At 41.3% G+C, this 15,256-nt stretch overlaps 1 protein-coding gene across 1 annotated transcript in view; it reads left to right on the top strand.

Moving 5' to 3' along the window:
• The first annotated feature begins 10,468 nt into the window (after positions 1–10,468).
• LOC145392913 (pre-rRNA 2'-O-ribose RNA methyltransferase FTSJ3) overlaps positions 10,469–15,256 on the top strand; it is a 30,213-nt gene continuing 25,425 nt past the window's right edge. Inside the window, exons 1-4 of the mRNA XM_080267199.1 lie at positions 10,469–10,564; positions 13,208–13,507; positions 14,020–14,183; positions 14,802–14,972. Coding sequence (XP_080123325.1) covers positions 10,498–10,564; positions 13,208–13,507; positions 14,020–14,183; positions 14,802–14,972 — 702 coding nt within the window. The 5' untranslated portion in view covers positions 10,469–10,497. The remainder of the gene's footprint in view (positions 10,565–13,207; positions 13,508–14,019; positions 14,184–14,801; positions 14,973–15,256) is intronic.

The following is a 15,256-nucleotide window of genomic DNA, read 5'->3' on the forward strand; positions in this document are numbered from 1 at the left end:
TTTTTTTTTTTTTCCCATGATAACATATAATGTAATTTGCATAAATATTAAAGAATATAGTAGAGAAATTATTTTTAATACTGTAATCTGAAAAATCATATTACTTTACCATTAATAATGAAACATTGCATTGTATACGGTACTGTACTTGTATATACATTCACTTAATCCATATTTCATTAGCTTGGTAGGCTTTCTAGCACCTCTTCCTCGGCTTATATATTTTGGATTGACTACAGCACCTTTGCCTTGGTCTTGTACACCTTACTGGGGTACTGTAAAATGGGATTGATTGGCTTTAAGCTTTTTTTCCACAGTCATGTTCTAAGTGTTACAGGAGGCATCATAGCACCTTTTCCCAAGTGATTTATTAATGGACATTACACCACAGTATTGTGTGTTTTTGATGCAAAGTATGCCTATATCATAATGAAATAGGACAGTAATGCTAAGGTGTAACATACTGAATGAATTGCTAAAGAAAAAGTGTTCTAAATTCTCCAAAGCTGTTTAGAATATGACCGCTAAACACAAGTGCAGTAAGGTCCTAGGTTATGTCAGAGTTCCATTCCTGAGATGTGATATAAGTCGATTTTGTATGTAACTCGACTTTCTGACTGTACATCGTACATTTATACCTCAAGGGAGTTAGTTAGGGGGTGGGGAGGTGATGTGAAATATGGGGGACAAGGAATGCTGGATGGACAAGATGAGAAGGTGATGAATAGAAGAAGGGAGAAGGGAGGTAGGAGTGGGTGAAAAGGGGAGAAATGAAAGAAATTGAAGGAATAAGAGATGACAGGGAAAAAAGGAGGGGAGGGAGAGGAGAGAGGAATGGAGAAGGGGAAGAATATATCAAAGGAACGGGAAGGATGAAGGGAAGGGCAGAGAGAAAAAAAATGGGGGGGACAGGAAGCATGATGTGTGGAGGGAAGAGAAGGATAAATGGGTGTAGGAAGCTAGGAAAAGAGGGGAATAAAGGGAAGGGGAAAGAAGAGAGGAATGGGGAAGGGAACAAGTACCAGATGAGGGATTAAGGACTAGTGAGGAAATGGATAGGAAGGAAAAAGAATGAGGATGAGAGGGGGGGGATAATAGAGAGAGGAGGGAGTTATGAAAGGAAACAGGAATGGGGAAATGACATGGGATGAGCAAAGGAGGAGAGGAAATAAGGAAGGAGAAATGAGAAGAGAATACAGTGGAAGGAGACATCTCACAGCAGACGGTAACACTTTAAAACCCGCACTTCATGTGTATTTCTTCATTATTTTATTTTTTAAAAATTTCCTTGTAGCTGATTGTCGTAACCTCAAGATTGATGCAAGTCGAGTGACGTAACCTGGGACCTTACTGTACATCTACCCTATAGTAATTAAATGTACGGTGAATGCATGATAACCTAAATTATACAGTATGGTCTTTTGGATGAGCCAGGAACAGAGTACAGAAAACAGGAATATTTTGAGACCATAATAAAGAGGTGTCACTGTATCCTTAACCCCTTGAATCCAGTGTACAGTACTCATTTCAATTCCTTCAATTCGATGACATTATTTCCTGTTTTATTTGTGCTACCTTCGGGTGATTTTGTTCTGTTTTGAATATATATATATATATATATATTTTTTTAATGGAGTGGCTAGGTATAGTTTTCATTAATCCTATCACTACTGGTGATCTGATCTAGCTTGAATAAAATCATCTGGAGAGAGCAAGGATAAAATGAAAAATAAGTAATTGGATGGAATGGGCTAATCTGACTCCCACCAAATGATTTTTTGTAACTTGGAAGGATCTGTGGTAGTGAAGGGATTATGGAAGGCAATATCTGACCAATCCAGTTTGAAAAATTTCCATTTTTCCATCATCCAATCCTATGTTGCCCCAAGAGGAGCATAGGAGCCCGGGGCTAGGCTAGTTGGTCTTAATGTTTAAGATGAGAACGACCAGCCTCACTCATACCTGAGTGGTGTTATGTGACCAGTAAACCCCTACCACCCATTGAATATAAACAAATCCCAATAAAATAATGAGTTAGTACAAGTAAAATGCAAAATACACTGAGGTGGTTTGGACATGTGAAAAGAATGGAGAATGAAAGACTGACTAAGAGGGTGTATGTAGGTTAGGTGGAGGGAGGGCGAGGGATGGAGTAGAGAGGTAGGTATATGAGGGAGGGGGGGGTGAGTTGGGGGGAGGGTAGTCAAATGGTGGGTGACAGAGCGACTTGGAGGCGTTTTGTCTCCGGCCACCCTTTGCAGGATTAGGGTGTCGGGCTATAGATAGATAGATAGATAAAATGCAAAATAGATGATGGAATTCAAGGGGTTACTGTATTTGCTCTGAAACGCTTAATGATTGTTGTGCTGTCATGGTCAAATGTTGGAGCAGAGTAATTCTCTTGTACTGTGATATTTGATCAAGATTGAGAAGTCATGTCTGTATGTTCCTTTGTTGTTGACATTAATGCAGAGTTGTTCTAGTGTGTCCTCAAGGATCATAAAATCAGTTTTGTATAACAGTTGTTTTCTGTGTCCTTTGTATTATAGTGTTTTTTATTATTTTAGCCACCACTCAGATCATATACTGTTCCATTTTCTTTATGCTTTTAGGTGATGATTATCTAGCATAGAGAATTCTAGTAGTAGTGAAGTAGCTAAGGGAGTCTGTATTTAAACACTCCTGTTCAAAAATTCACTAATGAATGAAGACATTTGGTAATGACAAGAATAAGACAGAAAACACATCACAATGATGTGTAAGCCATAAAGCTGATGATGCAGTCATGTTACGTTCTTGCCCTCACTAGACAGATTCATTCAGTGATTCTTATTTAACATTAGAATGGAAGCTGATTAAGGCTAAAACTAGCCAGTTTACTTTGATATATCTACCGAGTTGTTTAAAATCATCTGGGAGTAGAAAGAATGAAATATAAAATCCGTCGTTGTAGTATAAGGGATTAAATAAAATAATGCCATGCTTCTTTATAGGAAACCCATTGTTGGGTTGGCCATGGTATAGCTTATATTATCTGTAGGCTGGAAACTTAATCAAGTGCTGACACCAGCTACAATAAAGGATTGGATGATAGATATAAGGATTAATAAAGGGATGTTTGTCCCTTTTCCTCGAGGACTGACTGAAGGGTTGAGAGGAAGGATGGAACTAGAATGTACTGGTGCTGTGATGAGGAGGGGTAGATTTGAGATGGTTAGGGCATGTTGAGAAGATGGAGGATAATGATTGCGCATGGCAGGTGAGAAGTGTGACCAAACAAGACCTACTGTAGGACAAGGTCAAAGAGCACGACCTCAGGGATAAGGAACTAAGTAGGGAGACTGCTAGAGGTTGAGTAATGTGGAGAAAAACCATTAAGTGACCAAGTCTGATGCATGCAAGCCTTTTTAAACTATACAATACATAAGTTCACCTTTTCCTGTAAATGGATCTTGCCCACTCCTTTCTGTCATGGAAAACAGACAAGAATGTGATGGTGATGTTGCATAGTCACAATGTAGCTGCTCAAGGAGTGATGGCATGACATTAACCCATTAGTGCCCAGTGTCCTCAATATAGGACGGAACTGGGCATTTTCAAAATTTAATAAGGAAGGGAACCCTGGGGTAGGGACCTATGAGTTTCGCGCCTATGAGCCGACAAGCGGAGGGCGGTACGCCTAGCACCCTTCCAGCAAAATCCCTCGCACAAGAAATCTGGAAGCCAATGGGTTAAAGACTAGAAGGGTAGGTGAATAAATGAGCAGATCTGAGAGGCCTGTGGTTTTGTGATGGATGCAGTAGTAGTAATAGGTGAAAGAGAGAAAAAATTTTATCTGGCTCCAACATGAGCGGCGAGAGCCTGGGTGGAATATGTGGGTTTCCTGGAAGAAGAGATTAACCAAGAAAATTTTTTTTTCTTTTTTTTAGCCCTTACCAAATAATTTTATAGCAGTCAAAAAGTTAATTTCACATCTTACACATCAGACTTTCATGGTGATTGATTTCTACTTTCAGCTTTATGCTACTAATGAAAGGCTGAGCTACAGAAATTATGGAGCCGTATTTAGAATGAGAGAGAAGGGATAATGAAGGTGAGATCATCACTCAGTAGGTGCAAAACAATGTTATTGGAGGTATATTTGTACCTCCCTGGATGTGATGCCATACATAAGATTGTTAAATAAAGTTTCTTTAGTTTTTAAGGACAAATGTGGAAGTGTGCATGGAAAAGTTTGAAAGGAATGAGAGTGTGTTTTTGACTGGAGATATGAATGGATCTATCTATCTATCTATAGCCCGACACCCTAATCCCGCAAAGGGTGGAAAAACGGAATGTGAGGGTGGGTGGAATAGTTGGTGAGTGGAGTGTGCCTGCAGAAGTGGATGAGAAAGGCAATGCTCTAGTGGACATTTGTGCAGGAAGGGGGTTGGTGATAGCTAACAGCTACCCTCTTTGGACACAAAATAATCCACAGATATACATGGAAAATCATGAGAAGGGATGGTGAACTGAATGAACAGAAGGGAATGACTGATTAGGCCATGTGTATGTTGATGACAGAGTGAGAATGTGTGTTATGGATGCAAGAGCATACTGCGGTTGGGGGAGTGGAAAGTCAGGGTTCAAATGAAATGGAGGAGGAGAAAGGAAGGACAGGAGGAAGTGGTCCATGCAAGGTGCATAGAAAGGTTGCAAGAGGATGGAAAAAAGACAGAATATAAGAAAGAAGTGGAGGAGTGATTGGGTAAATACGATTTGGAGCAGATGGGGGATGTGGAAGGTGTGTGCAAGATAATCACAGAAGAAATCTGTGCAGCATTTGAGGTCGTGTGTGGGGTGAAGAGAAGACGAATGGGAGTGCAAGGAGCAGCATGGTGGAATGAAGAGGTGAGACAGGCTGTGGCACAAAAGAAAGCATATAGCTAGTGAATGAATGAGAAACACGGGTATGGAGGAAGTTAAGAGACAGAAGAGAAAGTTACATGAAAAAAAGAGGTGAAAAGATTATAGTCATGGTGCGAGACTCTGAGGTTGTCATTATCGTACCCTCGCAACCTACCTGTAAACAGCGTGTCTGAATTTGTATCATATTATACACGAATCATATTACAGTATTATACATGAATATATTATACACAAATATTATTATAAGCGAACATATTATACACGAATCACGTGTATCATAAATGAAATCGGACACATTATTGATGGGTAGGTTGCCAGGGCATGATAATGACAACCTCAGAATTGCGTGGTGCGACTATAGTAAGAGAGAGTAAGAAGAAAGTGGATGAGGAATTTGGAAGGAATTTGAGTGTAAAGTGGAGGGAATGTAAGAAAATTTTCTGGAAAAAGGTAGAGTTAGACAGGGTAGCTAATAAAGAACTAAGTCAGGGAGTGAAAGATAAAAATGGCATATTGCTTGTGGAGAAGGGAGAAAAAGTGAGCAATTGGAGAGAACACTTTAAGGAATTGCTGAACATAGAGAATGAAAGTAATGTTAGAATAAGTGGCTGGGGAATGGCTGGGAGGAGGAGGGAGGTGACAAGACAGGAAGGAATCAGTAGGATGGAAGTAGTGGAAGCAATGAAGAAAGGCAAAATGGGGAAAACCCCAGGAATTGATGGAGTGTGCAATAAAATGCTGAAGCATGGGGGGAGAGATAGTAGCAGAATGAATATGGAAGATGTGCAGATTGGCCTAGGAGGAAGGTAGAATCTCAGAGGATTGGAAGTCAGGTATAATTATTCCCTTGCACAAAGGAAAAGGGGAAAAAAGAAGTGTGTGGTAATCATAGGGGCATTTGTCTAGTGTAATAGGAAAAGTACAGTATATGGTACAATACCTATTGTCCAAGTTAGGGAAATAACTAAGGAATTAGGTGGAGAAGAATGGGAAGGTTTTAGGATGGGGAGTGGTTGTGTAGATCACATTATTCATTCTTAGGTCTTTAGTGCAAATGTTTCTAGAGACGGGAAAGAAGTTGTATGCGGTCTTCACGGCTTTGGAGAAAGCATATGACGATATTTACAGAAGAAATATGTGCAGCATGTGATGTGGTGTGTGGGAGGAAGAGACGACGGAGGGGCGTGCAAGGAACAGCGTGGTGGACTGAAGAGGTGACACAGGCTGTGGCACAAAAGAAGAAAGCATACAATGAATGGATGAGAAATAGGGGCGTGGAAGAAGTTGAGAGGCGGAAGAGAGAGTTATATGTAGAAAGAAAGAGAGAGGTGAAAAGATTAGTAAGAAGAGAGTGGATGAGGAATTTGGAAGGAATTTGAGTGTAAAGTGGAGGGACTGAAAGAAAATGTTCTGGAAAGAGGTGAAGAGAGTAAGACAGGGTGGAAGGGGGGTTAGCAGGGGAGTGAAAGATAAAAATGGTAGATTACTAAAGGAGAAGGGAGAAAAAGTGAGCAGATGGAGAGAACACTTTAAGGAATTGCTGAACATACAGGATGGAAGTAATGCGAGTATAAGTGGCTGGGGAATGGCTGGGAGAAGGAGGGAGGTGAGAAGACAGGAAGAAATCAGTAAGACAGAAGTTGTGGAAGCAATGAAGAAAGTTAAATTGGGGAAAGCCCCAGGAATTGATGGAGTGTGTGGTGAAATGCTGAAGCATGGGGGAGAGATAGTAGTAGAATGGATGTGGAAGATGTGCAGATTGGCCTGGGAGGAAGGTAGAGTCCCGGAGGATTGGAAGTCAGGTACCAGGTATAAATATTCCCTTGTACAAAGGAAAAGGGGAAAAAGAAGTGTGTGGTAATCATAGGGGCATTTGTCTTCTTAGTATAATGGGAAAAGTGTATGGTAGGATACTTATTGACAGAGTTAGAGAAAGAACAGAGGAATTAGTTGGAGAACAGCAGGGAGGCTTTAGGATGGGAAGAGGTTGTGTAGATCAGATATTCATTTTTAGATCTTTAGTGGAAAAGTTTCTAGAGAAGGGAAAGAAGTTGTATGCAGCTTTCATGGATTTGGAGAAAGCATATGACAGGGTGGATAGACAAGGATTGTGGAAAGTATTAAGAATATATGGAGTAGATGGGAAGTTATTGAATGTTGTGAAGAGTATGTATGATGGTGCTAAGGCTGCAGTGCGTGTGGATGGTGAACTAAGTGAATTTTTCTCTTTGAAGGTTGGGTTGAAACAGGGATGTGTCATGTCTCCATGGTTGTTCAATCTGTACATGGATGGGGTAATAAAAGAGGTACAAGGTAGGGTAATGGATGTTGGAGTGGCCCTGGTGAGAGAGGATAGTGTTTGGAAACTCCCTGTACTGTTGTTTGCAGATGATACTGTGTTGTTGAGTGAAGACGAAGTGGAGCTGCAAGGCTTGGTGGATGAGTTTGGGAGAGTGTGTAAGAAACGGAATTTAAAGGTGAATGTAGGGAAGAGTAAAGTGATGGTCTTTGAGAGAGGTGAAGTCAGTGAATGTACAGCAAGACTGGATGGTGAGGAATTGGAAAATGTGAGTACGTTTAAGTACTTGGGTAGTGTGATGAGTAAGGATGGAGGTTTGGAGGGTGATGTGCTTGAATGGGTACAGCAGGGAAGAAAGGTTGCTGGTTCCTCGAAAGCAGTGTTAAGAAACAGGGAAGTGAGCATGGAAGTGATATAGTTACTACATGACAGTATTGTGATACCAACTCTAACATATGGAAGTGAAGCTTGGACGTTGTTGGAGGGACACAAGTCAAGAGTGAGAGCAGTGGAAATGAGTTATTTAAGAGGAGCCTGTGCAGTCACATGAAGAGACAGGCTGACGAATGAGGATATAAAGGAGCGTTGTGGTGTGGATGTGGATGTGGATGTGATAGGAAGCGTTATGAGGAACACACTGAGGTGGTTTGGCCATGTGGAGAGGATGGAGGGTGAAAGACTGACAAAGAGAGTGTGTGTGAGTGAGGTGGAGGGGGAGGCCAAGGATGAGATGGAGGGATGGGGTGGAGAGGTATATGAGAGAGGGGGGTGTAAGATGGGAGCAGGGCAGTGAAATGGCAGGGGACAGGGTGACGTGGAGGCATTTGTTTGTGGCCACCCCAGATGGGATTGAGGCATCTGGCAATAGATAGATAGATAGATATGACAGGGTGGATAGACAAGGAATGCATAAAATATTAAGAATATATGGAGTGAATGGGAAGTTGTTGAATGCTATGAAGAATATGTATGAGGGTGCTAGGGCTGCAATGCATGTGGATAATGAACTGAGCGAATTTTCTATCTGAATGTTGGACTGAAACAGGGATGTGTCATGTCCCCATGGCTGTTCAATCTGTACTGTATATGGATGGGGTTAAAAAAAGGATACAATGTAGGGCAGGGGATGCTGGAGCGACCCTAATAAGAAAAGGCAGTGTTTGGAAGCTTCCTGTACCGTACTGTTGTTTGCAGATGATACTGTATTGTTAAGTGAAGACAAAAGGGAACTGCAGAGCTTGATGAATGAGTTTGGGAGTGTGTAAGTAACGGAATCTAAAGGTGAATGTAGGGAAGAGTGAAGTTATGGTCTTTGAGAGAAGTGAAGTCACTGAACGTACAGTAAAGCTGGATGAGGAGGAAATGGAAAATGTGAGTGTATTTATGCATTTGGGAAGTGTGATGAGTAAGGATGGATATATTGAGGGTGAAGTGCTTAAAAGGGTACAACAGGGAAGAAAGGTTGCTGGTTCTTTGAAAGCAGTAGTAAGGAACAGGGAAGCGAGCATGGAAGAAAGTGTCATTCCATGACAGTACTGTGATACCAACTCTAATGTATGGAAGTGAAGCTTGGAACTTGTTGGAAGAACACAAGTCAACAGTGAGTGCTGTGGAAATGAGTTACGGTACATGAGAGGAGCATGTGGAGTTATATGGAGAGACAGACTGATAAATGAGGAAGTGAGGGAATGCTGTGGTGTGGATGTGAATGTGATGGAAAGCATTAGGAGTATGACACTGAGGTGGTTTGGCCATGCAGAGAGCATGGAGAGTGAGAGACTAATGAGGATAGTGTATGCAAGTGAAGTGGAGGGAGGTGGAGACCGAGGATGAAATGGAGGGATAGAGTGGAAAGGTACCGGTATATGAGAGATGGTGGTGTGAGCTGGAAGCAAGGCAGTGAAGCAGCATTAGACAGGACAACTTGGAAGCAATTTGTTTGTGGCCACCCCTTATAGGATTGAAGCATCTGGTAACAGATAGACAGATAGATTAAGTTTAAAGCCGAAGTATGAAGTTCCCAGCATCTGAAACAGAGGGCATTAACACAGTAAACAGCATCAAATATCTTGGAATTACCATCAACAACAAAAACTGCTTTGCAAACAAAATACTATGCCTAAATAAAGCCAGAAAATTTGCCAACACAGTCTACTCAGTCACCTCAAAAAGCTGCAACAGATGGCTGATATTCAAAACCTACTGGAAGTGCTTAGCATTTGCCATCAATCCTGCACTCAATACAAGCCATCACATTCAACATAGAGAAAATGAAAACACTCCAAACAATTGAAAACCAACTATACTGTGGAATAAAGGTGCCTAAGTACACTGCTGTCTCTGCAATGATGGGAGAAATTGGTTCTTCAACATGCAAGTTCAGGGACATCACCACACAGCTACTCTATACCAAACATGCCCCCTCAGAAAACGGAAATAACCTAATAAGAAACATTATTTAATCACAGTACAAGAATAACTCAACAAGATGGATAAAGCAGCTAAAGACATACCTACAAGAAGTTAACCTAACCATAAAAAACTTACAACAAGAAAACAAGGGCAAAATAAAACTACGAGACTCAGAATGTTGGTGGCAGGACATCTGCACCAAATCAACGCTAAACACATACAGTAAAATGAAAAGTCAAATAGAAGTGACAAGGACCAACACCTTTCATCGAAACTGGAGAAAGGGACTTGAAGGACAAGAATCAACCTGCCCACTGTGTGAAAAGTGAAAATGAAACCCTCGAACACTTTCTACTATTTTGCAGCGGTTACGGCCACATATGTAATAAATACGCATTTTTACACCCAAACTCGCAGGTCTCACTCTCACTGTCGTAAATCTCGCTGCTCGCATTCAAAAATCAAGACGCGGAAAAAAATAACGGTTAGAAAAAGAATAAGTAAATAATTATGGATAAAAGAAAACCAATAACTGTAGTCACAGCCAACATAAAATCAGCAAATGTGAAAAAAAAGGGAGCCGAATCAAAGGCATATCCCGAAATCTTCTTCTTGTGATCTCTCTCGCTTTGTATCGCTACTTGAGCTGATAAATACGGGTTATGTATTTTAGTCAAGTATGAGGATAAAACCAGACAGTTTTATTAGTCTTATATCTATGTATTTGGCAATCAATAAAAGAATAGTAAGGAAAATGTATATCTAACTGGGACAAATTAAATTGAATCGGCCAATTATGCTCTCGATAATGAAAGCCGAATTTAAAGGGACATCATCATAACAAATCGAAGAGAGTGTACCACATGTGACTGGGCAAAATGTCGAAAAAAACTAAAAAAGGAAAGCAGCGCAAGGATTCCTATTACCACAAAGCTAAAGTAGCCGGTTAGTAATGTGTGAATCTGTATTAATTTCATGGTAAAGGGTCTTTGTACTTGGAAACATTGGTTGGGTAACGACTGGAGTTTTACCCAACAGATTTTTCCCTGGTTGGTAATTTATGTGCCAGTGTATATCATTATAGTTGGGCTGTTTTCATCTGACGGCACTAGGGCACTCACACAACTTGAATACAAAGTCATGTTTGCCTGAAATTCAATGAGCCATAGACTGGTCAGGTAAGTTAAAAAAGTCTACTTGGTGGTTGTTGAAATGATCCTTCAATCTTACTACTTTTGGCCATCAGGAGAGGTAAAAGGAGTTAGGGATCATTTTCAGGTTAGAGTGAAAGCTCTGCCAGGTAATCCATAATACCAGTTTGTGTTGTGACCCACAGTTTTCACCTTTGTGTGTTCGTGCCCAGTCCAGTTCAGTAGTAGATGTGGGATAAGCCTTTATAATGGCTCCCACTTTCTTATGTTTGTTTATTTTTTATTATATATTTTCATTATTATCATTATTATTATTATATTATTTATTTATTTTTTTATGACTATATACGATACATCTCTTATTATCAATTTGCTTGCCCTCGCTCTGTACTTAACAGATAATGGCTGATTTATACGTCACCGCAATTCTCATTGTGTGTATTTGCTAACTTTATCTGTTATAATTACCAGTACCAATGTAATTCTTGGCATATGTTGTTTCTTTGGTATTATTTTACAGGTGCACAGGGATTTGAAATCTCAAATTTACTCTTACTGATATCTAAATCTCACCATTGCGAACATTTTGAACCCTAGAAACAACTTCCGCAAATGAATATTAACGCGAAAAAAGATTTTTGAAAATTTTCCGAAAAATTACTCTCTACATAGTCTGGCGATATGTGACACCCATCGCGGCGTGTGCCTAAGGCATTGTGGTCCTGTCTCGCGTGTGTCTACCATCACGTCACGGCTCACATGACTTATGGGTGGGGCTAAAGCATGTGTCTACTGTTACGTCACGCGCTATCTGCTCATGCGTGAAGTTCAAACTGATAAAACCGGCGCACAAATGTGAATTTCAGATACGCTAGGGTCCCGCAGGATTTGAAAGTCAGTTCATCTCCAGCCACGACCTGTGAAGACTGCAAAATTACCGTAAGTACTTCAGGAGCTGTAAACTGGTGAGTAAAGGGATTATTTCGTATTTACACCCGGTTAGGTTAGGTTAGATGAGGTTTGGTTATTGTCAGGGGGGGTCTGGGGGGCAAAGCCCCCTAGTTAGCAAACACAGACTCCCTAAGCTTAAAATTTCATTTTTCCAAAGGAGTTTTGTGTTTTCGGTTTGAATTTGGTAACAGTTTCAGTCGGAAATCACTCGTTTTTGCGTGTTTTCCCCACCCAAAATCCGGCTTTCCCACAGGTCCCCCATTGTTCTTGGCACGGAAAAATATAATTTTATGGCTTAGTTTAGCTTAGGAGATAATGGTTTGCTGGTGAGGAATTGGAAAATGTGAGTACGTTTAAGTACTTGGGTAGTGTGATGAGTAAGGATGGAGGTTTGGAGGGTGAAGTGCTTGAAAGGGTACAACAGGGAAGAAAGGTTGCTGGTTCTTTGAAAGCAGTGATAAGAAACAGGGAAGTGAGCATGGAAGTGAAAAAGTTACTACATGACAGTATTGTGATACCAACTCTAATGTATGGAAGTGAAGCTTGGACATTGTTGGAAGGACACAAAGCAAGAGTGAGAGCAGTGGAAATGAGTTATTTAAGAGGAGCCTGTGGAGTCACATGGAGAGACAGGCTGACGAATGAGAATATAAAGGAGCGTTGTGGGGTGTGGATGTGGATGTGATAGGAAGCGTTATGAGGAACACACTGAGGTGGTTTGGCCATGTGGAGAGGATGGAGGGTGAAAGACTGACGAAGAGAGTGTATGTGAGTGAGGTGGAGGGGGGAAGAGGGAGGGGGAGGCTAAGGATGAGATGGAGGGATGGGGTGGAGAGGTATATGAGAGAGGGGGATGTGAGTTGGGAGCAGGGCAGTGAAATGGCAGGGGACAGGGCGACGTGGAGGCGATTTGTTTGTGGCCACCCCAAACAGGATTGAGGTGTCTGGCAATAGATAGATAGATATAGGATCCTCTGTGGTACAGTGGTAAAGTGTGCGTTTTCGTACACTGAAGAGCGAGGGTTCGCGCTCCGCCAGGTTAATAAACTTTGGGAGCGTTCTTCTGGCCATGTACTGCATTGGTGTACATCAGGGATGCTGTGGTTGAACCAGTGTCGCATACTATAAAGTATGCTTGCACCCAGTCGGCTCGCGCGGGCCGATTACAATTGGTTCACAGACTACACACACATCCAAAGCCACTCCAACACTACAATTACATTTACAAACACAACTCACCCTACATACAGTCTCTGCCAGACAGCCTAAGCCACTTGGTAGAGATACATTGGCTGTATCGTCCCCGCTTCGGTTGGGATAGGCCGGTCCTGCCGTGGACACTCAAACAGCTGATGAGATGATATATATATAGGCTATACATATATATATATATATATATATATATATATATATATATATATGTTAGAGAGAGAGAGAGAGAGAGAGAGAGAGGTCAGGTTGATGATGATGTTGATGTATGTTACAGGATTCCGTGCCCGATCAGCTTACAAGTTGGTACAGCTGAACTCCAAGTATGAGTTCCTCCAACGTTCCCGTGTGTGTGTGGACCTATGTGCTGCGCCCGGGTCATGGATGCAGGTGGCCAAGAAGTACATGCCCCTGTCCTCCATCATTGTGGGCATTGATCTGTTCCCCATCAAGCCCATGCAGGGGGCCATCTCCATCCAGGGGGACATTACCACGGAGAAGGCCCGGCAGGACATCAAGGCAACGCTGAAGACTTGGAAGGCTGATGTGGTACTACATGATGGAGCACCTCATGTTGGTTAGTGTCTGTCATTAGCCAATCTTTGTTTATACTTGTAATTGTTTCCTTACTGACAAGGTTAATTGATTCTGAGTGTTGATTTGAGTCAGAATTCACTCATACCCAAGGCCAAGTATTTTCATATCATGGTCTGAGTATTAACAAATAGTTTGTTCAGTATTTTGTAAATGCCATTTTAATACAGTAATAAGTTTTTAATAGATGTAAAAATAATTTGTATCTGAAAGTGCATTACTCAAAAGGGAGAAGTGGTAGAACAACGGTAAATCCATTTGTCCATGGATGTAGATATCCTCACACATCCCTTAGATCATCTTTAGTTAGGTCTAAATATTTTACTTCAATGTAGCCCTATTGAGACTCAGTAAAATCATTCTTGGCCTGTTTCTTAAATCAGTCGTAAGAGTATTTCCTTGTTGCAAGGAGATGATATGCATTCATAAAAATGGTTACTTCAAATGAGAGCTCACTGTAAAAGTGTTCTTCATTCCTTCATTATACCCCTGCAGGTCAGAATTGGCTGCATGATGCTTACCAGCAGAACCTGCTGGTGCTCCACGCCTTCAAGCTGGCCTGTGAGTTGCTGCAGAAAGGGGGATGGTTCATCACTAAGATCTTCAGGTCCAAGGACTACTTCAACCTTGAGTATATCTTCAGAAAGCTCTTCAAGAAGGTTAGCCATCTCGTCGAATATTACTTTTGCATGTAAGGTTTTAGGTGCTGGATAGGGATGCCTTCTTGCAATGCCACAGATATAAGCAGGTGGCTCCACCATCTAGTTATACAAGTATCCCTCAGCTTTCTTCCTGTACCCCAAAAAGAGGATTGTGGACTGCAAGAGAAAAGCAGCTTCAGCCTACAGTCCACTGGGTTCAGTCAGATGAGTCAAGGGCCACAACAACGAGCAACTAGGTTTTAAATACCTTATCTTCAAGATAGCCTGTTCAGAAATATCAGCCCTCTTGTTTATATTTTTACATTCCTCTTTGCTTTGCTTCACTTTTGTTTGTTGTAGTAGTTTTTTTTTCCAGTAGTGGCCTGATGTTATATCATTGATTTTGAGGTCGAGCTTTAAACAAAGTGCAGGTAAAGGATGTGGTGTTGATGTATAGCAAACTAAAGGAACTTAACTTGATCTAATACTCTCTAACCTAATTTAACAACAGCAAACAAAGAAAACATTGTTATTGCTTGACAGCCTCAAGTAAGGAACACAATGTTGATGTAGACTTGAGATTCCCAACTTGATCTGATTCACTATAGCCTAACTAGACTCAACTTCTGCCAACAGGTTGAAGCCACAAAACCTCAGGCTTCTCGTTATGAGTCTGCTGAGATCTTCGTGGTATGCCAGGGCTACCTTGACCCGGCCAAAATCGACCCGCAGTTCTTCTCAGCCAAGCATGTATTCCAGGAGCTGAACCTCGAACCCAGCAATAAACTGAACCTCTTAAAACCAGAGGTCAGTGGGGGTAGGGGGAAAGGTGGAATCAGGTTTCTGGGGCTTAATGGTGAATGAACAAGTGTTTCCCATTTCCCTGGCCTTCTATTTGTCCTCAGGACAAAGGGTTTTTAGGCAAGTACATAGTTATATTATGGCTGTTGGGGTCCTTTAGAGGGGATTTCATAATTTTTGGAAGTTTGCTGTTTAATTATGGCTGCAAGGGCCATTTTATACAGGTTTTCATTATTTATGAAAGTTTGCTTTTTGCAAAAATTTTGTTCCCGAACACTCAGTGATGGATG

This window comes from Coenobita brevimanus, chromosome 23, assembly GCF_032717465.1.
Source record: "Coenobita brevimanus isolate Jiangsu-jjx chromosome 23, ASM3271746v2, whole genome shotgun sequence".
Taxonomy (NCBI): Eukaryota; Metazoa; Arthropoda; class Malacostraca; order Decapoda; family Coenobitidae; genus Coenobita; species Coenobita brevimanus.